Source organism: Mus caroli, unplaced genomic scaffold, assembly GCF_978045245.1.
Source record: "Mus caroli unplaced genomic scaffold, Mus_caroli_1 scaffold_18, whole genome shotgun sequence".
Lineage (NCBI taxonomy): Eukaryota > Metazoa > Chordata > Mammalia > Rodentia > Muridae > Mus > Mus caroli.
In genome coordinates this window covers 65998239-66023770 of record NW_028227273.1, presented here as the reverse complement: position 1 = coordinate 66023770, position 25532 = coordinate 65998239, and the positions used below count along the sequence as shown (strand labels likewise).

Below are 25532 nucleotides of genomic sequence, written 5' to 3'. Positions count from 1 at the left end.
GTGTTGTGATTGTCAGATGTGGTGGCACACAGCTTTAATCCCAGCACTCAGGAGGCAGAGGCAGGCGGATCTCCATGAGTTCAATGCCAGCCCAGGCTACACAGAGGAACCCCGTCTCAAAACCTCCCCCATTTATATATACTGTATTTATATGTGTAGAGAGGTTATGTTATATTAGTGATATACTTAAAATAGTATCACACATGTGTATTATATTTATTCAGAACGATTGACTTTTTTTTTTTTGGCAGATTTTTTTTTATTAGATATTTTCTTTATACACATTTCAAATGCCATCCTGAAAGTTGCCTATACTCTCCCTCTGCCCTGTTCCCCTACCCACCAACTCCCGCTTCTTGGCCCTGGTGTTTTCCCTGTACTGGGGCATATAAAGTTTGCAATACCAATGGGCCTCTCATTCCAGTGATGGCCGACTAGGCCATCTTATGCTACATATGCAGCTAGAGATACAAGCTCTGGAGGTACTGGTTAGTTCATAATGTTGTTCCACCTATAGGGTTGCAGACCCCTTCAGCTCCTTGGGTGCTTTCTCTAGCTCCCCCATTGGGGGCCCTGTGTTCCATCCTATAGCTGACTGTGAGCATCCACTTCTGGATTGACTTGTTTCTTTATGATCCCCGCAGAAACCAGGAACCTTTCACTTACCTTCTTTGACTGTCCTCGTGTAGGAAGTCAGTGAAGTCCGCCTGTCCTCATTTACCGCAGCCATTGTCAGGCTCCAGAGCCATGCTGCACTGGCTCAGGGGACCTGGAGTTTGGTTTTGACTCCCTGCTTACCCAGTCAGCGCTGTCCCTTCCCCTTTCACTTGCGGTTTTCCGTGCTCACCTGTGTCAGCCCTTTCTCTTCTGTACGCCGCTAGCCGTGGGCTGGGCTGCATTTGCTATTCGCTTCTCACCTACTTGCGTTGGTGGTGCTGAGGGTTGAACCCCTCGCTTGGTGAGCGCTGTGCGGCGGTGCTGGCCCGCCAAGCCCAGCCGCAGCTGCTGTGTATTTACCTCTTGTAATGAGGCCAGGATTCACTTTCGGAGACGGACAGTGCCTGCCCTTTGTCTTTTCCACCAAGCAGCATGCCTGGGTAGTCGGCTTCTCCTGGCTCTTGCAGAAACTCCACCTCCACTTGAGCAACGACAGTGTAAACCTGGCTTTGCCACTGGAGGAAGCGATTATTAGAACAGCTACTCTTGTGTAGTAATTTCTTCCCAGTGTTGCCTAGGGCCTTGGAGTGGTGGTGAATGCCTTTAATCCTGGATGGGTCCCTTGAGTCTGAGGCCAGCCTGGGCCACGCTGTGCGCTCGCTGGTGGTGTGATGCGTCCGTGATCCTATTGCTCTGGATGCTGTGGCAGAAGTATTGCCATGAGCTTAAGGCCAGCGTGTGCCACGTGACAAGACCCTGTAGCACACTTTTGCTGTTGTGCGGGTGATAAGTGTAGCTGTTGGGAGGTAGAGGCAGGAGGATCAGGAGTTCAAGGTCACTCCTGGCTATTGGAAGTATGAGACTAACCTCAGATTAATGAGACCTTCCATAAAAAGCAATGAAACTCCACAAAGCATTATCAGTGATGATAGGTTTAGATTTAACTTCAATACTAATAGCTTTAAAGCAGCTCATTTAAAACAGTTACTATTGTTTCTTATTCATGAGTTGAACAAAGGAATCTTTATGTATTGTTTTTAGTATAGAAAGGACAGATGGGGCTCATCAGTTAAGAAGACTGGTTACTCCTGCAGGAGGATCGGGGTTCAGCCCTGCAGAGGGCTTCCTAGTGGTTCGGGCGATGCTCGGGTTTCTCTGCTCCTCTAGCGCTGTTCACCTGTGTCTCTCTCTCTCTCTCATAGGTGTCTCTGCAAACAGACTCACGGGTGGTGCTATGCAGCTCACCTTCCGCAGGATGGCGTTTGACTACTACCCCTTCCATCGGGCAGGTTAGAGAAACTTCACGTGTTCTAGCATGGCCCCGGACATTTGAGGACCGAGGACATTGCTGCATGTGCTTAGAGGGTGCTTGGAGTTTTTCTGGGATGACATCTCTAACCCTGGGTGGTGTCTAAGCCCCTCAGGGTCAGTGGGTTTAAAAGCTCTCTAGTAGCCCAGAGCCAGAAGTGGCCCCTTCCTCGAGCCCCCTAGGGAGTGAGAGCTGCATGTGGAGCTTGGAAGGGCATGGTGTTCTCAGAACACGTTTCTTCTTATCCCAGGAACCTCTGAGTTGGGGTTGGGATGTAATTCTGAATTTTGACTTCCTAGGGCACTGGACTGTGTTCCTGGGCTGAAATCATGTTCTTCTCCATCCCCCAGGTGACAGCTGTAGACACTGGGTGCGGCACTGTGAGGCCATGGAAACCCGAGGCCACTGGGCCCAGCAACTGGTGACAGAGTTTCAGAGTCGGGTGGAGAAGCAGTGTGAGGGGGGCAGTGTGAAGCCCCCGTGGCTGTTGGGGGTGGACCCTCCCTTCCGGAGGAAAGCAGGCAGGTTTTAGCACCCCCACCCCAGGAGTCTACTTGCTCATCCTTTTGCTGACCTCAGCCTTAAGTAGCTGGTGAAGGTGAAGCACTGTCTCTTGGCCCCAGCTGCCCAGCTGCTCTAGTGTGATGCCTGTGACCCTGTCTTCTGGAGCCCCCTCTGTCTCAAGCTTACCCAGACAAGTAGCCGTTGTCTCAAGCTTACCCAGCTGGTCACCGAGCTCCCACCCAGCGGTTTGGCTCCCTTTGCCACTTCGTGCCATTACTGACCCTGGTTTACCTTCTCGATTTTATTAATAATGAGCAACGAATGTATCTACTTCCCTTTCCTTTTTATTTAGATTCTTTCTCTAGTCCTGGAAAGAGTCCTCTGGACAAAAGCCCTACTCAGGGCCGGCAGGCTGCCTTTGGGGCTCCGGCATGGAATCGCTTACGCTCTAGCTGCCTGGTTGTACGGGTAGATGACCTGGACATCCATCAGGTGAGGACATGGGGACACTGGGGTGTAGGGTGTTGAGGAACAACATGAACCAAGATGTAGAACCCAGGACTTGTTAGCCTCATTTTTAAAGAGGTGGCCAGTTGCTGTTGAGCATGGCCTCTGAGCGAGGCCTTGGCATGTTCTCGGAGTGTTGATTACAGCCTCTGCTGAAATCGAGCTTGGACTGGCTACATGGGACCCATCCCCAAACCAACAGCGGAGTGGCTGGGGACAGTGCAGAGCGCACATCACAGTGCGTGGCATGTGCATGGGAGCCTCCCCTCAGGGGAGGACGTTGTTCTGGGTGTGGTGACTCAGGCTCACAGTGACTTGTGTTTACTCAGGTTTCCACAGCTGGACAGCCAAGTAAGAAGCCATCCACTCTGCTCTCCTGCAGCCGCAAGCGCCACCACCTCCCGCCTCAGGTGGCTGCCATCCACGTACAGTTCACAGAGTATTACTTCCCGGATAATCAGGAGCTTCCGGGTAAGCTGGGCTGCCATTTCCTCTGGTGCCGCTCTTCACCTTTGTCAACATTGAGGCCACTGTATATGGTCTCACTTGTGGCGAGTCAGTTTTGTTGAAGTTAAAACTGCCCTGGGGTGAGGGGTGAGGGCTCAGCTGATAGAGTGCTTACCCAGCAGGCGTGATTGACTGGGGAGATGCACACCTGAAATCTCAGCACTCGGGGAGGTGGAGGCAGGAGGATCAGAAGTTGATAGTCTCTCGAGGTCGTCCATGGCTACATGTGAGTGTGAGGTCAGCCTGGAGTCTGTGAGACCTCATCTCAAAAGCAGAACAAGGAAAGCCGTGCCGTGTGCAGGGCTCCGGTGTCTTTACTATTGGGCTAGTGCAGCTTGCTGGTCTGTGAGCATCTAGCTGCCGCCTTGTACGTGACGTTCTGTGTTCTCTGCTTCCAGTTCCCTGTCCTAATCTCTACATCCAGTTAAATGGGCTGACGTTTACCGTGGATCCTGTCAGCTTGCTTTGGGGAAACCTCTTCAGTCTAGATTTATACCGAAGCTTGGAGCAGTTTAAAGCCATCTATAAGCTGGAAGCTTCGAGGGGAAAAGATGAGCATGTGGACGTCCGACTGGACGCATTCTGGTTGAAGGTAGGGCCAGAGCTGGGCTTTGTCACTTGTGGGGAGACACAGCTACATTCCCTCCAAGGTGGTGAGCTGTAGTTCTGCTGTGTCTACTTGGCAGAAGCAGGAAAATTGGCTTCAGATGCCCTGTGCTTGCTGGTATGGCCTTAACTGTGTCTCGCTCGCTCTCTGAAGGTGAGCTTCCCTCTGGAGACGAGAGAGCTGGCGAAGCTGCATCGTCCCCAGGCGCTGGTCCTTTCCACGTCCGCCATGATTGCCACCAATACCCGGCATGCCCCGAACTGCACTCGCCCAGACCTCCAAAGTCTCTTCCAGGGATTCGCTGCCACCGAGTTCTTTCGTTGTAGCTACGGTCACTTTCCCCAGGTGGCAGGGGGCTTCAGCCTTCTGCACATGCTCTTCCTGCATCATGCTTTCCAGATGGACTCCCTCCCTCCTCAGAGGCCAGCCGCATCCCAGGATCTTTGGTCCCTGCATTTCACCCAGATCTCCTTGGACTTTGAAGGCACAGAAAACTTCAAAGGCCATACCCTGAATTTTGTGGCTCCCTTCCCCTTGTCCATTTGGGCCTGCCTTCCTGTCCGCTGGCAGCAAGCCCAGGCACGGCGGCTCCTTTTGGCTTCGGAAGGGAGGCTAAAACCGTCAGCCAGCTTTGGCAGTCCTGTGCACTCTGAAGCCCTTGTCCCTGAGTCTGTGTCCCATCAGAGGTCAAAGACAGAGCGAGATTTGAAGAGCCTCTCAGGCTCTACAGAAGGCCCGGTGGCGGTGAGAGAAGGTGATGCTGGTGTGGACCACAAAGGCCGTGTGGCAGACCTGGAGGATGTGGCTGACATTCACATGCTTGTCCACTCCACTGCCCATGTCAGAGTGAGGCTCGACCACTACCAGTACTTGGCCCTGCTGCGCCTCAAGGAGGTGCTAGAGGGCCTTCAGGAGCAGCTGACAAAGGACACAGAGGCCATGACCGGGTCTCCCCTGCAGGACCAGACCCTGTGCATTGGCGTTCTCTTCCCTAGTGCCGAGGTGGCTCTCCTCATGCATCCTGCCCCTGGGACTGCTCACGCAGACTCTGCAGGCTCAGACACCACCAGCCTCATAGACTCTGAGCTGTCACCATCCGAGGACCGGGAGCCAAAGTCTGATGCCTCCTCAGACCAGGGCGCAGTAAGCCCCGAGAAGGTGCTGAGGGACGGCAGCACTGAGAACCTGGCTGCGTCCCAGGAGAGGCTGCCCAGCGATGGAGAGCTACCAGACCCAGGCCCACGTGCACAGCAGCCTGTAGGGAAGAGCCACGAGGCGGTTGAGTCTCTCCAGGCCAAGAAGCTGAGCCGAGCTCAGAGTGCCAGCTCCCCGGCTGCGCTGAAGTCCCCGGCGGACAGGGATGCTGCTCTGAACGGCCAAGGCGAGCCTGTGCCCTTGAGGAGCATTGAGGGGGACCTGTCCAGCGCTATTCACATGACCAAGGATGCCACCAAAGAGGCGCTTCACGCTACCGTGGACCTCACCAAGGAGGCTGTGTCCCTGACTAGGGATGCCTTCAGTTTGGGGAGAGATCGAATGACTTCTACCATGCACAAGATGTTGTCCTTGCCTCCTGCCAAGTGAGTGTTCCTTAGCCTCCTTCTGGGGAAAGGCCTCTGCTTTCTCTCGGGTCTGATCACTGGGCTCCCTGCGGTGTGCACTCTTAGAGAAAGAGAACGTCAATGCACACGGTCTGTAGCCCTCCAGGATGTTGTAGCCTCGCAGCTCCCGACACAGATTAGGCTGCATTGGGCATCTGTATTTTGTCCTTGGTTTTGCTAAAGAAATCAAGACCTGACAAATGCTAGGTTGTGCCGTTAGCACCGAGCCATACTCCTTAGCCCAAGTAATGGTGTGTTTGCTTGTGTTTTGAGATAAGACAATGTCTTACCATAGTCCTTCTGGTCTGGAATGAACTCCCTCCTTTATTTTTTTTTTATACTGAAACGAAAGTTTTATTAGTGCTGAAACAGCGAGATATTTTACACATAACTTTCTTCTGGCCTTGTCTTCTTGAGTCTTTGCATTACAGATGTGTGCCACAGCACCTGATTTTGCTGTAATAATCATTGCAGTGGTTATCTTGTAATATATTTGTTAAATTTGATGCCCAGACAGACCCTTGTATCTCCAGTGTATGGCTAGGAATCTGCTGCTTGAGAGGGAGGCTGTGCTCGCAGACTCACCTGCTGAACTGAGGAGCCGGCCTTCGCTCTCGCTCCGTGAGGCAGCCCTGGGAGCCTCTGTCTGCCAGAGCGGTGGAGGAGGAAAGTCAGGCTGAGCTCTGACTGTGTGTGGGTCCTGTGCTAAATGTGGCCAGAAGGGCGGGAAAAGCAGCTTTCCTGTGAGCTTCTGTGGTCTTAGGAAGGACAGTGCAGCGTGAGGAGCCTCTCCTGGGGCGTTGGGTGACTCACAGGCCATGGTGTAACAGCTAAGGAGTTAGAGCTTCGCTTCTTCTTGTATTAAATACATTTATTTCTTTTTGTGTATGGGTATTTTTATCCTGCAAGAAGGCCAGAACAGGGCATCAAATCCCCTGGGGTTGGGTTTACAGATGGTTGTGAGCCACTGTCTGGGTGCTGGGAATTGATCTCAGGTCTTTTGGAAGAACAGCCAGGGCTCTTAACCAGAGCCAGCGCTCCTGCCCTCATTTCTCATGTTCTTGTGGGTGTACATGTGTGTGTGTGTGTGTGGAGGGCCACGGTGGTGTTTGGAATCATTCCGGATCACTCTTGCCTCCTGACCTTCTGAGGCAGAACCTCTTAAGTCAAACCCCGAGCTCACCCATCCATGAAGTCTAGCTAGTGAGCTTGCCTGTCTCTGCCTTCCAAGCCTGAGTGAGCAGTGGGATGCCGTGTCCACTGGGTTTTGTGGGCTCTTGGGCTCTGAACTCTGGTCTTCATACTTGGGTGGCAGCTGTTTTAGCTGAGGAACCATCTCCCCTGCTCCTTGGAGCTTTCTTCTGTATGAATGTGTGCCTGCAAGGGCAGTCAGCCACGGACGGAGGAGAGGAAACGGCAAAGGATCTGTGGGGCTTGGGGAGATGGCCTGGTTGGTTTCCCAGGGCAAACAGAAAAGAAAGCTGACCGTATGCCTGTAACGTTAGCACTAGTGAAGAGGAGACCAGATCTGCAGTTGAGGGAGATGCCCGGACTTCACATGCATCTGTTGACAGGCACACGCACATACACATCAGCACACACACATACGAAGGGGTACCAGTAGTGTGATAACACCAGACTGAAGGGCCCTGTGTGCCAGGTCTTTACCCACTGAATTCCTGTAGTCTTGTGGGACACATGTGATACCACACCACTGCTTCCTACTGAGGAAATGGCTCTGTGCTGAGGCTCTCATGGCTCCTCTGGAACGGGAGTTCTCACTGTTTTACAAAATGCCAGAGTCAGTTTAGCTACCCTGCACTTGTCACCCAGAGCCGCAGAGTGGCGCTGCAGGAGTGGCTCAGCCTAAGAGCTGTTGCTGCCCTTGCCGGGCTCAAACTACTTGCTCTCACCAGGGTGGTAGTAGTTGACCTCTTCTGTGGGTGGTGTGACTCCAAATAACCTTGAGATTTAATGGTACTAGTTGGGATTCAGAAAGGCTCCTGGCGGAGGCAAGTGTGTGTTCACATTACCTGTCAGAACTGGGGAAGCAGATCAGCCTGAGGATGAGGGGCTGAGCCAGTCAGTGGGCGGTGGTGATTTTGTTTTTGTTTTTAAAACACAGGGAGGCCATGGCCAAGCCAGATGAGGGGGTGGTGGCCCCAGTGAGTGGGGGTGCTGCCCGGCTCCGGTTTTTCTCCATGAAGAGGACAGTCTCTCAGCAGTCATTTGACGGTGTCTCATTGGATAGCGGTGGCCCCGATGACCGGATTTCAGTGGACAGCGATGGCAGTGACAGCTTTGTGATGCTCTTGGAGTCTGGTATGTGGGAGCCCGGCTACATTATCCCGAGAGGGCTCTCTCTGGCTGATGCTCACCCCAGCAGGGTTCAGGTGGAGCGGAGATAGAATAAAATAGACACTTTCCTAACCAAACAAAAGAGAAAATTTAGTACATTTGCTCTTATGGCCTGATCTCTGCATTTCCTAGGTTATTTTTATATTTAGATTTTGGGGTTTATAATGGGGTGGGTGGGGGCTATCTCATGTAATCCATGCTAGCCTTGAAGTCACTATTCTTCTGCCTCTCAAGTGCTGGGGTCACAGGCATCCACCACACACTCCCGTCTCTCTTACAGGTCACTGTTTAATACTTAAGAAGATCTTAGTGGTCTTAAGGCTACAAGGTCACCTGACCAGGGTTGGTTTTGTGTCTGCTGTCAGTGACACACGTTTGCTGTCTGATCTTTGTTTTGCCTGTATATATATATTTTTAATTTTGAAAATCTTCTCTTCTCTTCTCTTCTCTTCTCTTCTCTTCTCTTCTCCTCCATTTTCGAGACAGGGTTTCTCTGTGTAGCCCTGGCTGTCCTGGAATTCACTCTGTGGACCAGGCTGGCCTCGAACTCAGAGAGATCTCTGCCTCCTGAGTGCTGGGATAAAAGGGGTGACACACAGCCCAGTTTTTCTCCACATTCTTGCCAACACCTGTTCTCTATTTTGGGAGGAGGGTGTTGGCGTTTTAAAAAGATGTTTAATTGTCTTAGTGTTGCGTCTCTATGGGTATGTGCATGTCAGTACACATAAAAAGAGGCCTCTGGAGCTGAAGTCACAGACAGTTGTTAGGCACTGGGAACAGACCCAGGCCTTCTGCAGGAGCAGCCAGTGCTGTTAACCACTGAGCCATCTTTTTGGTCTCTGCCTTTGGCTTATTATTATTATTATTATTTTTAAAGGTTTATTTACTTTCCACTTTTATGTATGTGTGTACACCGTAGCTCTCTTGAGACACAACAGAAGGGGGCATCTCATTCCAGATGGCTGTGAGCCACCATGTGGTTGCTGGGATTTGAACTCAGGACCTCTGGAAGAGCAGGCAGTGCTCTTAACCGCTGAGCCATCTCTCCAGCCCCTGCCTTTGGCTTTTGAGTCATCACTGTGTAGGCTGGCTATACAAGACTCTAGGTTTTAATGTGTGTAGTGTAGTATTTCCTTTCCTTTCAAGCCTAAATATTGTTCTTTGTATATATACCATACACTGATTATCTGTTACATATATTATTCTTTGTATATCTATGCCATTTGCTGGTTATCTGTTTTATATATATATATATATATATATATATATATATATATATATATATGTATATTTATTGTTCTTTGTATATCTATACCATATGCTGATTTTCTGTTGACCACCAGCGGACATACAGGTTGCTTCTATTTAGACTTGTGTTAAATTTGACCAAATACATTACACTTTTAAAAAAACAACAGTCCTTAAATCCATCAGCTCTCTGGTTCGCTTTATTTATTTTCAGAGTTGTTCCTGGTTTTAGAGGTTGAATGTGAACAGATCTTTCTGACTTCTGAATTTAAATCTTTCATTGCTTTCTTCTTCATTGCAGAGTCTGGTCCAGAGTCTGTTCCACCAGGATCTGTCACAAGCATCTTGGATGATAGTGGCATCCAGGGGAGCCCTGTTACGGATAGTGGTGGCCAGGGGTTGCCAGAGACCAACAGCTCAGCATCAGCCAGCGGAGACCTCGTCATGCACTCGGTGTGCTGCCTGGCTTTGTGCAGAGGGGAGGTTCTCTGCCCGGTGCAAAGCTCGGGACTTAAAACTAAGGCAATCTCTTCTGACAGGTGTCAATACTGGTCTTGAAGGTGAACGAAGTATCACTTGGGATTGAGGTTCGTGGTGAGGACCTGGCTGTAGCCTTGCAAGCAGATGAGCTGGCCCTGCAGCAGCTGGGCACCGTGGGACTCTGGCAGTTTCTACATGGACAGTGCCCAGGTATGGGTGATAACCATTCCAGAATAGTGGGCCGTCCCCAAGGTGGGAGAGCTTAGCCAGCACCCAGCGCCTTGCTATAAGGACAGCGGCTGTAGGCCACGCAGTTGTCTTTTCTCTAGCAGCCGTTGGGGAAGATGTCTGAGAATCCCGGCTACAGCAGGGCTTGCCCTGTGCCTCACGTTCCCTGGGTTGTGTCCATCCTCACCTCCAGGCTTAACCAGGAGTGGCCTCTCCTTTGCCTTGCGGCTGCCAACAAAAGCCTATTTCTGACAGAGGCGTTTGTGTCGTTCATGCTCATTCCTGGTCGTTTATTCACAAGGCCTCATTTATGCAGTCCATGCTGGCTTGCTACTTAAGTGTGCCTCAGGCTGGCCTGGAATTCCTGATTGCCCTACCTGGGCCTCCTGAGTTTTTGACTCACTGGCATGAGCCACCACACCATCTCAGTCCCTGTTTGAAGTAGAGGTGCTGTGGCTGTCAAGAGTTTCCTAGGCTTTATGTTCTTTAGGATCTACCCTAGGTACTGATTCTAGATCACTAGAGTGGGGTGCTTCGGCTGGTTGTTTCCACTGAATTGTCCTGCACACACACCGTTCCCTCAGATAAACCCCAGGTGGCTCTTTTTGACGTTTGGAGGGATTGGTGTGGTCGAATGGCAGATGCAAGTGTCAAGGCACCGGAGAAGGAAAGGATGCCCAGGTGCAGAGTTCTGTGTCTTGTTGTCAGCGCTTTTGCTGTGCTGTTAGTCCAGTGCCTCCAGTTTCACAGCCAGGCCTTTTCCCTCTCCTCCACCTTGAGGGCATTTTAACAGAGTCTAAGCTCATGGGCTCAGCCTGCCTGGCTTCAGCGATACTTTTGCTATAGAGATGGCGTGACTTTGGGCACGTCGCTCTCTGACTCAGTTCACTCGTGTGAGGTGGTGGTGCTCCTATGTTGGCGGAGGGTCATCGTGAGCATTGGGCATGGCTGAAGGGCTGACAGTAGTCCTGGGTTACCATGTCTTCCTTGGCTCTCCTTCCATAGGCCCAGGTTTTCAGGAACCCTCAAATCTGAAGACCGACCCCATCAGGCCTGCTGTGGGTCTGCGCTTTGAGGTGGGGCCTGGTGCAGCTGTTCATTCCCCGCTGGCCACACAAAATGGCTTCCTGCAGTTCTTACTTCGGGGCTGTGACCTGGAGCTGTTCACCTCAGTGCTCAACGGTCTGGGGCCTTTCTTGGAGGATGAGGACGTCCCGGTGGTGGTCCCCATGCAGATTGAGCTCTTGGACTGCAGGGTCACTCTCAAGGTGAGAGGACCATGCTGGCCTGGGCTCTGCAGCCTGGGCTCTGCAGTGGCAGTGTCTTCCGTGCCATCCCATGGTGTGTGAGCAAGTGAAGAGAGGTGGATTCCACTCTGCCGGTAGCTGCCGGAAGGTAGTGCAGATAAAAGCCTAATGTGAGGTAGGAAGATGCCTGGCTCTGCTGGTGAAGTGCTTGTTGCTCAAGCAGAAGGTATATGGGTGAGCTAGCAAGATGGTTCGGTGGGCAAACACATTTGCTGCTGTGCCTGGAACTCACATGTTAGAAAGTAAGACCCTGTTCCCACAAATTGCCCTCCAACCTCCACATGAGAGCCCTGGAGTGCACAGGCAAACACACACTCAGAGATACATGCATAATAATTAAATTCATTCATTCAAACAAAAGAGTATCTGGAGAATCGATGGTGTCAAAGTGCCCCAGCTGGTTGGGTCACGTGGTTCCCCTCTCCCCTGCAGGATGACATCCCTCCTGTCTACCCAACATCCCCTGGCCCTGTCCCCATCACTTTGGCAATGGAGCGTCTTGTGCTGAAGCGAGGTGACGATGGAGTGTTTCACCTTGGTGGTGAGTCAGGCTTTCTGGCTTCTCTGCTCTGCCTCTGGCTCTCCAGGTATTTGTCGGTTAAACGGGTTACTATTTCTCCAGCTCCTGCTCACGACAGACCATTGACTGATGTGCCTGAGAAGCTGCGGCTCCCTAAAGAGCAGGTGCTCCTGGTGCCCCTAGGCCAGGGCTTGGGATGCCAGGTGAGGCCTCGCTAGTCGGAAACCTCTCATATGCATCCAGGGGGCTCTTAGACTCAGGGTCCCAAAGGTCGCTGTAGTGTGCAGCAGCCTCCGGAAGAGACGACAGCAACTGTACACAGGAGTTGGTGTGGTGGCCACTGCTATTCCTGTCCCTATAGCTGATGGGCTCTGCAGAGAGACCCGGGTACTTGGGAGATGGCTGGAGCTCTTTAACCCTTGCCCTGCTGGTACTTCTGGCAGTCCCCATCTCCAGCCTCCTTATTGCTGGTGGTTCAAGGAGACACTGCTCTGTTCCCTAATGGTGAACTATTTATCCTTCAGGAGAAAGAATCGCCTACCCTACAGCAAGAGCTTATGGACACCAAACAAGCACTGGCCATTGCCAACCAGGACAAAGAAAAACTGCTCCAGGAGGTTAGGAAATACAATCCTCTCTTTGAGCTTTGACAGCAGCTCAGCCATCTGGGCTATGGAGAAAAGCTATCACCAGCAACAGTGCCACCTAGAACAGGTGCCGAGCGAGGAGCCAGCGGGGAGCCGGCGGGGTTGGGGGCACATAGTCCCCTCCTGTGTGCTTCCTGCTCGCTGCTAGCCTGGGTGAAGGACCCCACAGAGGGTGGCTGTGTCCCTGGCCCTGCACCGTGTCTTGCCATTACGTAGCCTTGTCGTCCTCTGCACACTAGAGGAGTCTTCTCTACATCGTAGAGCATCTCACCTCCTGGCTTCACGGCAGTGGTGTTTGCTTCCTTCATGGTCTATGTGAACAAGTGTCCCCTGAGTCATTCACACAGCCACCGACAGATCCCGTGTCCTGCGTGTCCTGGTGCTTCCTGTTGCATACCTGGAAGGTCCTTGGCCTGAGTTTGTCGTAGATCAGGAAATAGCCCATCCTCAGGGGTTGGGGCAGAGGAGGTCTGCGATCAGGGTGACAGGGACTTGCCTAGTTTGGAATGGGAACTAGGTGTGGATCATCTTGGCTGATGTTCTGTGTCAAGTTTTCCTGTTGACTTTCATCTTTCCTGTGATGCTTTGACTGAAATGGCCAGATCATCCTTCCCTGTGTGAGAATTGGCTTAAGATTTAAGACAGGACAGTGCTCAGCTGCTCCCGAGTGCTCAGCTGCACCCGAGTGCTTAGCTGAGAGCATGATGGGTGGGGATACAGTTCCTGTTTTCACAGCTGTCCATGACTGGCCACTTTCTTTCTGTCCCTGCTTTCCCAGGATTGCTGCGTTTCTCTGCCTGTGCTGACTTAAGCACTTGGTAATTTGGGAGCTAAATGTGCTTCCATCAGGCCTCCGACCAAGTTAAACTTAGCTGTACCCACCTCGGTGTGCTGCCTCACTCCCCTCTATTACTATGGCATTTTAAAATCATGTGATTTCAACTTAAGCAAAACCAAAACCAAAGTCCTTGTAGGTTTCCTTCTGGCCCTATAGAAGTTTCCCCCTTTGCTTCTGACTGGCAAAGCCTGGCTCTGTGGTGTGCTGCCCGGGTAGAAGCACAGCACTGGGACCCACTTGACTTGGCAGATGGTCCATCCTTTGTGAGCTGGTGATGCCACTGGAGTCCTAGTTGTGGCTGAGGGGATGGAAGGAGAAGCAAACAGGACCCATTCATGGAGGGAGGAGGTCCCATTTGTTCAGACTTGCAGGAGCCAGTCATGCTCTTCACTAAGGCAGGGTTCAGAACACCACGTCTTACAGGACTGTGGTTTACTACGCTGAGGAGACTCATTACAGACTTGGGACTAACAGCTCCTGGAGACAGTGTTACCAGGTGAAGCCCCCTCATTTCAGGTTTTTATAAATGACCTAGAACTTTAAGTGAAGTCATTTACATTAGATGTCATACAACTTGTAGACAAGACAATGAAAAGTAGACCAGAGGAGAGAAGCAGCCATAAAGCCACAGGGAAGTAAGCAAGGTTGTGAACAGCATGCCAGAGAGGGTCAGCACAGTGCAGGGCTGGGGTGTGGCTCACTAGGGGAGTGTCTGAGCAGCACATGTGAGGGCCTGGGCTCACCCAGCGTTCACAGACACTACCACAAAAATAAGGATTGTATCTACACAACCACAACAACTACTACTATAACAACATACTCAGGAAAGAACTCAGAGCCTTGCTGAGGGAGCAGGGATCAGCGTGAGTCTGTGGCCTAAAGCCCGAGGTGTTCCAGCACCACGGGAGTGACTTCATCCAGCCATTGGCACTTCTGTTAGAAAAGAGAGGTTCAGAGAGTGGAGTTCCTAAGATGAAGACATTGTCCTGCGGAGGTGACCACACTGTCAGGAGTGGGGACCCAATCTTGAAACATTAGTTCTGAGGGCCTATCACTGCCTCAGAGAAAAATTACTTTTAGCAAAGCCAGAAACTGGAAAGGCTTGTCGGAGAAGCGGCACTCCGTGTTTCTAACATTCTTGGAAGAGGAGGGAGAGCCAGGAACTAGAAGATAGAACTTCTCAGCCTCAGGATCACTTGAATCAGTTTAAAATCACATCCCTCTGTCTTCTGCTCACCACATCTCCCATCCCCGGGAGAAGATGTCTGACAACCACTGTACCCTGGAGCATGCAGTAGGAACCTATTTTGTGTAGAGGATAATGCCTTAATGGCTAGAATGTCAGGTGTTTGAGCTGAGGGAGTCTGAGGTTCTTGTCCATGTGCAAACAGAGTAGAGTTTTGGCTTCCTTTATGCTTTGGCCTTTTGCGTCCTGAAACCATCCCTCAGGAATGCAAGGTTATTCCGTGGCATTTCAATAATGTCTTGTGATTCTGTTCTCCTCTTCCTGGGGGATAAACAGGAGAGACTTGGCCATAATGAAACTGGCTGTGTGGATGTGCAGGGTAAGGGTGATGGAAAACACAGGACAGCGCATTTGGAGTTTAGCTGTGAAGTTGCAGTTTGCAACATGAAATAATACCTCAAGACGACTTCAGGAGGGCCTGAAACACTGTCCCTCAGTGTCCAGCCACTGCACGTGGCCCTCTATAGCTGCTGCATCTGTGATTGTCTCCATTTCCTCTTTACATGCATGTGCTGGAAATATGCACTGGTATGTATGTAGACTAAGAGTTGAGTCCGCTAACTGGGCTGCAGAGATGGCTGTTGATCTCTAACTCATTTTCAGTTTATTGTAATGATGAACACAGTCTCAGTTTTATCCCCGACCTTGACCGTGCTGTGGACTGCACTCTTCATGTGCTCTGTGATGTAGAAAGGGTCGATTCCACACCTCACAGACCCTGGATCTGCAGTGTCTTCATGTTAGTTTTTCCTTAGGGGCTGCAGAGATTGTGCATTGCAAAGGAGGTGCAAGGTCTCCTGGGTGGGACCTTCCTGTTCGGACCCCTTTCTTTCATCTCGATGCCTGAATCACCACCCAAGCTAGCCAAGTAACATCTGGTTCAGACCACAAGAGCTGGGACGTGACCGTTGACGGAGACAAGCAATGCCAGGGCCTTGCAGGTGCCACCACATCCTCCAGCCCATCTCCAGGGTAGATAGGGTAGGTATGGAGAGTGGCTGGCTGTTAAGGAAGAGGCATTTTTGCCCCCATGGCACAGGGAAATATTTGGAAACTGTTAACGGTGAGGCCTTGCTAAGTGGCCAGGCCTGAGATCTGAGCTTCCTGCTCTGTTGTTTCCTTATCCCCTGTATCCTTTATCAAGGTAGACATAGCTCCTGTATGTTAACTTCCTATTGCAGTTGTGAGGAAGTTTTTTCTGTCAGTTTACTACTTTGTGGTGAAGAGTTAGCCTGAGTCTTACATGCTTTTTGTGGAGTGCCCCACTGAAGTGTCCTCTGCACTGGCTGAGCCAGTGAGTCTCATTGTAAGCTCTTAAGTTAGATCAGTCAAATTACGTGAGTCTGAGCTGTTCCCCTAACTCAGGGTGCTACAAACACAAGACTTGCTCAGGAAAGCTTCCGAAGAGAACAGCTTCCAGCCTGCTTCCTGTGACACTCAGCAGCACACGGGAAGTGGGCCAGTGGATTGCCAACTACATCAGGTAGCCTTACTACTGCTAATCACTGTCAATAATGTCCTTTCACTCTCCAAGGAAAGCCGTGAGAATGGACATGGTGAACTGAACATTGGTCAGTATTGGGAAGGTTTACTGTTGCAATAGCTAATCCAACCCCGTGTGTACTGGTTCTGTGAACCACCTGAAAAGCAAATTAAATTCTATTAAACAGCATTGCTCCTCGTGTGTCTTATATGGGTTGAAGTAGGCAAGCTTTTACATGTTTTTAAGATAGATTCCTTTTGCTGTGTACCAAGTTGACCTTGAACTCATAATCCTGGTCAGATACATGATTTCCATGGCTTGCCTAGCATGCATGGAAACCCTCAGACCAATCAATCGATCCCCATCCCTGTATGAACCCATCCCATATGGTGGCTCACACCCATAATCCGAGTACTGGAGAGGTAAAGTCAGGAAGATCCCAAGTTCAGGTTGCCCTCTTGGTTACATACATACACTTACAGCTCATTATTTTTGTCTATGTGTGCGAATATATGTTGTGTCTATACCTGTGAAAACCAGAAAAGGAATCGCATCCTCTAGAGTTAGAGGAAGCTGTCAGTGGCCTGACGCACATGTTGGGAACTGAACTGAATCCTCTACTCTTTTTTTTTTTTTTTTTTTTTTTTTAAAGATTTATTTATTTATTATATGTAAGTACACTGTAGCTGTCTTCAGACATTCCAGGAGAGGGCGCCAGATCTCGTTGCGGATGGTTGTTAGCCACCATGTGGTTGCTGGGATTTGAACTCTGGACCTTTGAAAGAGCAGTCGGGTGCTCTTACCCACTGAGCCATCTCACCAGCCCCCCTTTTTTTTTTTTTTAAATAAATTTATTTATTATATGTAAGTACACTGTAGCTGTCTTCAGACACACCAGAAGAGGGAGTCAGATCTCGTTACAGATGGTTGTGAGCCACCATGTGGTTGCTGGGATTTGAACTCTGGACCTTCGGAAGAGCAGTCGGGTGCTCTTACCCACTGAGCCATCTCACCAGCCCCCTGAATCCTCTACTCTTAACTGCTGAGCATTCTCTCCAGGTCCAAGCTTAAGGTTCTTGTGGCTGCTGGGAAAGGGGCCAGGTGTGATGGTCACTGAGCAGCTTGAGAGCCCCAGGCAGGCTCCCAAATTCAAGGCCAGCCTAGTTAACATTGTGAGTACTAGACCAGCCAAGGTTATATAATGAGACGGTCTCAAAAACATTTTTTTTTTCTACATGTAAAGCACCAGGCATAGGTGCTGTGAGGTTGAGGCCTGCCTGGTCTACAGAATCAGTTCTATCACAGCCAGCCATAGTGAGACCCCTGAGTTTAAAAAATGAGGAAAAAGACATCCCCAAACCAAATACCAAGGTGGGTGGTAGTGGCGCATGCCTTTCATCCCAGCACTTGGGAAGGTAAAGGCAGGCAGATCTATGAGTTCAAGGCCAGCCTAGTCTATAGAATTGAGTCCCAGGATAGCCAGGGCAACACAGAGAAACCCTGTCTTGAAAAACAAAAGCCAAGTTTTATTTCAACATAGGAAGAACAATGAGTTTTGTCTGCAACACAATAAAATAAACTTTCCCACACAGGCTGGATAAGTTTAATGATCCCTCCCTCAGAAAATCCACAGGAGAACCGGAAATGTTACTGGTGAGAAGCGCGGCACGGTGACTTCACCGCAGATAATCGCAAGTTTATGCTTTGAAAACCAGAGCAAGAAACAGCCTGAATCTTAGCAACTTTAGGTTTCAATATGAAGCCACTGGAGTTGTTCTGTTCTTCTCTGAAACCATCTCCTTCACCAGAAGATACTAAAGGCCCCTGTATATTTTTTCTTCAAACTAGCCAAGAGTCAGTAAAAATCTTCAACATGCCTGAGGACAGTCCATGACTGAGTGAAGGCAAGTCTGAGTCACACTGCATGCCTTGTAGGTGTGACCGAAACATTAAAATCAGCATCCTGTGCCCTGGGAAGCCCCAGGACAGAAGCCCACTCTGAGAAGCCTGGGACAGCCTCCCTTAGATTTAGAAGAAGGTGATTTTCTTGTGCTTTGAGCTGGGGATTTGCCCCTTGGACTTCAACCTCCGGACAGCCTCCCTCATGTGCTTGGGCTGCAGGGGTGGCGTTTCTCCCCATTTCTCACACACGTCCAGGGCTGGGGTGGGGAAAGGAAACAGTATCATCACATGAGACTCACTAGTCACGACTCAGGTTGTAATTCTGTGTTTTGTGAGATTTGCTAAAGAAACAAGCCAAGTGTTTTTCCTTAAGAGAACACTATAAGCCTGGTGTGGTGGTGCGCACCTTTAATCCTAGCACTTGGGAGGCAGAGACAGGTGGATCTCTTGTGAGTTTGAGAACAGCCTGGTATACAGAACAAGTTCTAAAACTGCCAGCCAGGGCTACACAGAGAAACCCTGTCCCAAAAAGCACCAACCCTCTGCCCACTTCACCAATACAGAAATAAATAAATAAAGTATTTCTAACTGGCTCTGGCTGTATCCTACAGGGAGTATACTATACCACAAGCTAGAAATTAGCCATGGGAAGCAGCAAGCTTTCTCCCTGACAGAGGGAGAGCTCTCAGCAGGGCGCTGCTATCAAGGCATTGCTCTTTGGAAAAGTACAGAGCTGTCTTCGTCGCCCTGGGCTATGGAGAGGGATTTCCTAGATGGCCTCATCCCCTCCCTCCAGCTCCACGCACCCAGTAATAAAAACAGCCATGTTCTCCTTAAGATGAGGTTCCCTGTAGGCTCCACCTGTAAAGCAAGCAGCTGGAAACTCCCACATCCCTTACATGCCTCGGTGGAGGTACTCTTGGGAATGCGATCCCTGTGAGAGCAGTACAGGCTGTGACTGACACTACTCACCTTCTTCCACCACCTCCCCGACAAAAACTTTAGAAATGCCAGACATGGCAATCACAACATTCTGAGACACAGAGGTGCCAGTGATGGACTGGATCAGCTTGGAAAAGAAGAAGAAGCTGGTGTTAGTATGGTCAGGGCTGGCCTGGGATGCAGTGGCAGTAAATGATGGCCAAGAGCCAAATGACCTGGGTTACAGTGATGGCGCAGTGTTAAGAGTGCCCTTCGAAGAGGACTAGAGTTCAGTTCCCAGCACCTACAGTGAGTGGGTAGCTCACAACCACCTCTAACTCTGGTTGGGGATCTGATGCCCTCTTCTGACTCTCACAGGCATGCACGCACATCCACACACACACACACACACACACACACACACACACACACACACGTATTCATTTACTCGCAGACACAGCAATAAAAAACAGCAAAACAGTTCCAAACCCGCCGAAGGTTAATGGGCATTGACCTGCTGGAGTTGGCCAGACGCTGAGAAGTGGTTCTTTCTCCCTCCTAAGCAATCTCATGCACGCCTCACTTCAGAATGCTGATGGACACAGCTGTGGCACTGTAGTGACTGACATAAGCACAACCTTACCCTTTTAATGGCCGCCTTGGGGAAAGCTGACCTGCGATACATTTCATAACGGTTCAGCTGCTCCTCAGAAAAAGAAGAGACCAGGATTCTAGACAAAAAAATTGAGTGATTAAGATGGTTAGTGAGGATGAATACTTCATTAAGTCAACAAACACAAGCGGCAGACAAACACTCTTCCAAAGGGTCTCTAGCTCAAGGCTTTGTGCTCTTGAGGAAGGGCACGGTTCCCACCCCCGGGGAACTTTGGAAAGAGGAAAAGGAAACATAATTTCCTTAAACAAAAGCAGCTGGCTATGGTGGTGTATGCACTTTGCTGGTGCTAAGAGACAGCAGTGTGAGGAGGAAACATCCCACTCTATGTCGGCTGTATTTCACACTGACAGTAAACATCTACTAGAGAAATTTATGTTCAAATCAGGGTTCTTCAGCATTAAGTTTACAGGGAAATCAAGGATAACCTTATACTTCTGATTCTCCTGGCTCTACCTTCCAGAGTGTGGGACCCCAGATGTGCCAGCACATCTGGTTCCTGAATGCTTTGCAGACAGTCTACAGACTGAGCTCCAGCGTCAGCCCTGATGCTTGCATTTTAAATTATTGAGTCCGTTTACTATGCTTGTGTGCTGGGTGTATATGTAGGGGCATCCGTGGTGAAAGACTACTTGAGGAAGCCAGTTCTCTCCATCTCGCGGTCTGGGGATTGAACTCAGGTTGTCAAGCTTGATGGCACATGCCCTTACCTCATGGTTCAATCACTAGCCCTGTGTTTCTTTAAACAAACAAACAAACAAACAAACAAACAAACAAACAAACATGTCAATGTAAGTCTTCAGTGTCTGGGCATGTTTGTGCAGGTGTCCATGGAAACCAGAGGCCGGGCCAGATCCCTTGGACCTAGAGTTAATGGCCTTTGTAAGCAGCTTGACTGAGTGCTGGGTCTTACTGGTCCTCTTAGCGCTGACGGCTCTCAGCCTCAGAGCAGTTTCTCTAACCCCCTTTATTCTTTATAGTTAATTCTTTTAAATAAATAAAAAGATGGCGAGCCAGTTTTAGAAGATGAACCATCACTTAATAGGAAATTCACAAAAATATCAATGGCTAATCAAGATGGAGAAAAAACAAAGAAACAAAACAACTCACAACCTTAAGTACTACCAAGGAACTTGAAATGATCAATTAAACAAAATCACAGTTTTCTAAGTCTAGAAATATGTTGAGAAGCCTTTGAAGACATTTATACCAGTGTGTTTATACAGGTAGTTTATCATAGAAAGAAATGGGTAAGATGTAGAGATGGTCCCAGAGATGGAACACGATGTTGTTAAAAGAAACAAAATTTAAAAAATCCTAGCCAGAGTAAGAGCAGGGACTGATGGTGTGACTCACACACAGGTGAGATCAGTGCAGCGGGAGACACTGATGTCCACGAGGACACTGTCTGCACAAATATTCCCAGATAGACACTCTTGGGATAAGCGCTACTAGCTGGATTTTGAGGTTTGTTTTGTTTTGTTTTGTTTGTATTCCGAGCTATTTGCAATGAGCCCATATTTACTGAAAAGGAAAAACATTGACCAAATGTAGTATAAAAACCAAACATTTAGAAAAAGCAACTATTTATTGTCCTTTACATGTATTCATGTATTTTGGGTCTGTCAGGACCATGCCTGTTTGGTGGTCTGAGGCCAGTTTCCAGGCCCTCATTCCTCCTTCTACCACGTGGTTTCCCAGGATTAAACCCTGGTCATTAGGCTCGGTGGCGAGCGGTGGTGAGCACCTTTCCTTGGCATCTTGCTGGCCTGAAACTATATCCAGGCATAGCAGCTCATGCCTATGATCTCAGTACTAAATAGGCCGAGGCAAGAAGATCAGGAGTTAAGACCTTTGAGGTAAGGGCTTAAGTCTCATGAGCCCTTACCTCAAAAGCACACAAAAAAGCCAGTAAGCGTGAATGTACAGAGTGAAGTTAGAGCCTGGACTGGGGACGGCTGTGACTCACTGCATCTTCTGAATCTCATCTTCGTCCACCTTCTGCTTCTTCTCTTTCTTGTCCTTAATGTCTAGTTTCAGCTTTTTGGCTGCAGGAGTAAGTAAGGACGAGTTTTCCCTCTCGGCTGCTGTTACATCTGAGACATCCTGACTCTTGAGCTGGAGAGATGGACAGAAACTCTTATTATGTACTCGGCACACTTCTCAGGTTTGGGAAAGGCCAGCAAACACCCTCCTCTTTCCAAGCCCAGCAACTCCGTCTACTCAGTAGCTATCTAGTTCTAGGCACTGCCTATACCATCTGCATAAGAGGCAATCATCTCTCTAAAAAAGATTATACTCCAGCTGGGAAAGAAAACGAATAATCTGCCGGGCGGTGGTGGCCCACGCCTTTAATCCCAGCACTTGGGAGGCAGAGGCAGGTGGGTTTCTGAGTTCAAGGCCAGCCTGGTCTACAGAGTGAGTTCCAGGACAGCCAGGGCTACACAGAGAAACCCTGTCTCGAAAAACCAACCAACCAACCAACCAACCAACCAAAAAACAAAAAAGAAAATGAATAATCCATTTCCCAGCCTAGCCATGATCACACAGAGGTCCTGTATCTGTTTACACATTACGAGGAAAATGCCAAAGATCCAAACAGCCACTCTCCCTCGGGCCCACCCTTAGACCTCACTCCATAGATGTCAGTACAGTCCCTTCCATGTGTGTATAGTGAGCTCCACACTGAACAGTGCTCTGTTCTTCTGATCCTTTCTCTACTGGATCATGAGATCTTGCCCAATACTAGAATACAAACTTTTTTAAATAATTTGAGACAGAGTCTCTATACATAGCCCTAGCTATCCTTGAACTCTCTCTGTAGTAGTCCAGGCTGCCTTATACTAAGAGGTCCAACTGCCTCTGCCTCCAGAATGCTAGGCTTAAAGCTGTGCACCACCATACCCAGTTTGGAAGCTTTTTTTTTTTTTTGTAATTTAAGACAAAGTCTCATTTTGGATTTTCAGCTTGTGGAAATTGTCTTGCTTCATGCCTCCTTTTTGGAATTTATAGACTTGTACCACTATATTGAGTTTAAACTAAAAACTGCAGATAGCGCTCAGAGGTTAAGAGCATTGGCTGTTCTTGAAGAGTATCTAGGTTCGATTTACCAACACCCACATTTCAGCTCACAGTCATTAGCAACTCTATTAGTTTCAGGGGATCTAATGCCCTCTTCTGACTTTTACAGGGAATGTGCCAGGCACATTACATGGCAAACAAAATACACAGGCAAAGCATTCATATAAAAAAATATTTTTAAAACCCACAATTTTTCAGTTACTATGAACATTCATGTGTGTGGGTTTGTAAGTGGACAACTTTGTGCAGACAGTTCGCTTCTACCTTAACGTGGGTTCTGGGGATCAAACTTCAGTTCCCAGGGTTTAATGCAAGCACCCTGACCTGCTGAATCATTTTGCCTGCCCTAAGCTAAAAACTTCTTCAAGATGTTTACTATTTACATTTCTCCTCACATAAGCACTTAACAGTTTTATTCACAAGAGTAATCCAAACTCTGTCCTGGCCCACTTACTATAAAATTTTAATACATCAAAACTCATTAATGAGATTTAATGGTTCTTTTAAAATGAAAGGTATGTCGGGAAGTGGTGGCACATGCCTTTGATACTAACACTTGGAAGTCAGAGGCAAGGGGATCTCTGAGTTCGAAGCCAGTGTGGTCTATAGAGTGAGTTCCAGGTTAGCCAGGGCTACCCTGTCTCGGGGGAGGAGAAGGAGGAGGAGGAGGAGGAAGAGGAAGAGGGGGAAGAAGAGGAGAAGGAAGAGGAAGAGGGGGAAGAAGAAGAAGAAGAAGAAGAAGAAGAAGAAGAAGAAGAAGAAAGGAATTCATATTTAAACTCATACAGAAATCTGGAGAGGGGGAGAGAAGGCATTATCTATTTGACAGCCTTTCTAACTTACTTTCCACTACTGATCTACGCGTGTTTCTAACCTTTGTGCTTCAGATTTCCAAATTTATTTGTCCTTAACCATTTTCTCCTCGTCTTTTATCTTCTTGTCTCCTCCACCTTCCTCCTCAGCCCTCCCCCAAAAGGAGCTGGAGTACAAGCAGGTCTGAATAGGGCTCTAACAGCACCTACACCTTCCCGTTCCCTCTCCTGCCCCTCAAGGTTGCAAACAGTCGTGGGGAATTCTAGTTCCCTGGCTTTGGAAGACAGCAGTTAGGAGCGCACCCGGGTAGTCCTGCAGCATTAGCCACCAACTTCCACCTACCTCGCTTTCCACCGCCGCGGCTTCTTTCAAGTCCGCGTCTCCATCCTTGTCGGTTTCCTCCGGGATTCCCTCAGTGTCGGCTGCCACCGGAGCCCCAGGAGTAGCCCTCGTCTCCTCTGACTCCCCTGGCTCCCCGCCTTTGTCCGTGGGAGACTCCCCGAGGTTGTCCATCGCGAGAGCAGGGGGTCAGAGGCGATGTCAACACCGCCGGGAGAAGGAGCTGTGGCAGAGTTGGAGCTGAGGGCTCGTCGTCGCGCCCTGATGACGTCACGCCCACGGATCCTGGGAGGGGTCATTCCCAGAAGCGCGTTGGTCGCCCAGGGGATTCATATAAATGGAATTTGTTTTAATGTGAAAGAAATGTAGAAGTCTAAATCCTCCGCTTTGGGGCAGAAGCGTTTTTGAAAGAGCGTAATTCGTTTCCAGAGAGACTTCTTTTTCCTCCTTTTTCTTCTCCTTCCTGGGAATGTAATGCCAATTAACCCTTCTTTAACTTTACTCCTTCAGCTCAAAGTCGGGGAACAGGGAGAGAACTCGGTCCCGCTGCTTGTTGTTGCCATGGACTGAGCAGCTTCCGGCAGCGACCTAACCTCGGATTTCCCAAAGAACTAAGACCACCGGCTTGTGTCCACCAGGGAAGTTTCCCTTCTGTTTCGCAAGCATCTCTAACGCCAACAGAAAGTATCCAATGGTTTCATTCAACACTTCAACTATTGGCCACCTGCCTCGCGTCAGAACAGGCTAGTGTTCTGAGGAAAAAACAGAAAAAAAAATCATCCTTTCCCAATTACATTTCCCTCCTTAGTCCACCAATATTAAAAATTGGAAATGGTTCCCCAAATCTGACTTTTAAAATGTCTCTCATGACAACTAAGAGAAAGAAAGTCTTTTCTGACTTTTTCTGAAGAGTTAGTAGGATGGAGTGCGAGGATAGTGCCTGTTAAGAGTTCTTACATTTTTTTTTCATGTGTATGGGTGTTTTGCATGTAAGTCTGAGCTCCACATGCGTTCGTGGTACCCTGGGAGGCCAGCAAAAGGTGTCACGTCCGCGACTGCTGTGAGGCGCCACAAGTGATGGGAATCAAACCTAGATTCTCTGGCAGAACAACCAGTGCTCTTAACCACTGAACCACCTCTCCAGCCACCCCCGTACTCCTTCCTCCCCCCCTTTTTTTTCTGGAGAGAGGGTCTCACTATGTAGCCTTGGCTAGCCTGTAACTTGCTTTGTAGATCAGGCTGACCTTAAACTCACAGCGATGCAACCAGCGGCTTCTGCTTCTCGACTGCTGGGACAAATGGCAGGTGCCACAATGCCAGTCTAACTGCAGAAGTAAAACTCTCCGGTCTTCCCTCCAGGAGGCACCAGAGGGCGGGATTTTTCAAGTCTGGTTCTAGATCTCCGCGCCTATCCCGTAATGAATCTGTGCGTTTTGAATGGAGTTGAAAACAGAGGTACGCGTTACCCCCATTTCTTTTCTTTCTACGGTGCCAGGAACAATGACCGCATTTTCAGTGCCATGAGGTCCCAAACCTTTGCGAAGGCGAGCACTTCGGGAAGCTCCAGCAGGTGTGTCGCCTCCGATCTCTGCCACCTGTCGAATGGGCGGGTCCGCTAGGCGTAGACCGCGCCTGCGCCAGGCTCGGCTCCGCACGCCTGGGCTCCCCTCTGCCAAACTGGCTCACCTGCACAGCGGCGCCGAGCCCCGCCCACTAGGTGGGCAAGGGGGCGGGGCGCGGGGGCGCGGTGACGCGT

The 25532-nt window shown here is 49.5% G+C and overlaps 2 protein-coding genes across 2 annotated transcripts in view; one reads left to right on the top strand and one right to left on the bottom strand.

Moving 5' to 3' along the window:
* The window catches only part of Bltp3a (bridge-like lipid transfer protein family member 3A), a 42953-nt gene extending 26717 nt beyond the window's left edge, over positions 1–16236 (top strand). The window contains exons 9-21 of the mRNA XM_085832542.1: positions 1860–1946; positions 2317–2487; positions 2823–2962; positions 3307–3448; positions 3883–4076; positions 4245–5671; positions 7818–8014; positions 9600–9751; positions 9838–9988; positions 11012–11274; positions 11746–11854; positions 11936–12036; positions 12358–16236. Coding sequence (XP_085688668.1) covers positions 1860–1946; positions 2317–2487; positions 2823–2962; positions 3307–3448; positions 3883–4076; positions 4245–5671; positions 7818–8014; positions 9600–9751; positions 9838–9988; positions 11012–11274; positions 11746–11854; positions 11936–12036; positions 12358–12483 — 3260 coding nt within the window. The 3' untranslated portion in view covers positions 12484–16236. The remainder of the gene's footprint in view (positions 1–1859; positions 1947–2316; positions 2488–2822; positions 2963–3306; positions 3449–3882; positions 4077–4244; positions 5672–7817; positions 8015–9599; positions 9752–9837; positions 9989–11011; positions 11275–11745; positions 11855–11935; positions 12037–12357) is intronic.
* A 1316-nt stretch (positions 16237–17552) lies between these two features.
* Taf11 (TATA-box binding protein associated factor 11) lies at positions 17553–25303 on the bottom strand. Its single transcript, XM_021185974.3, has 6 exons — positions 25021–25303; positions 23780–24528; positions 21513–21661; positions 19514–19601; positions 18922–19018; positions 17553–18206 (listed from the first exon to the last, which is right to left on the bottom strand). Exons 2-6 carry the CDS (start codon positions 23948–23950, stop codon positions 18076–18078), a joined length of 636 nt encoding a protein of 211 aa, XP_021041633.1. The 5' UTR covers positions 23951–24528; positions 25021–25303; the 3' UTR covers positions 17553–18075.
* Positions 25304–25532: the final 229 nt, after the last annotated feature.

Bases quoted from the DNA above. Each gene is read 5' to 3' on its own strand.
- Taf11 (XM_021185974.3), bottom strand. From the start codon at position 23,950: ATGGACAACCTCGGGGAGTCTCCCACGGACAAAGGCGGGGAGCCAGGG. The intron at 21,662-23,779 runs GTAGGTGGAAGT...CCATCTCTCCAG, and splicing joins CCGCGGCGGTGGAAAGCGAG to CTCAAGAGTCAGGATGTCTC. The intron at 18,207-18,921 runs GTGAGTAGTGTC...TCCCCACCCCAG, and splicing joins CGGGGAGGTGGTGGAAGAAG to CCCTGGACGTGTGTGAGAAA.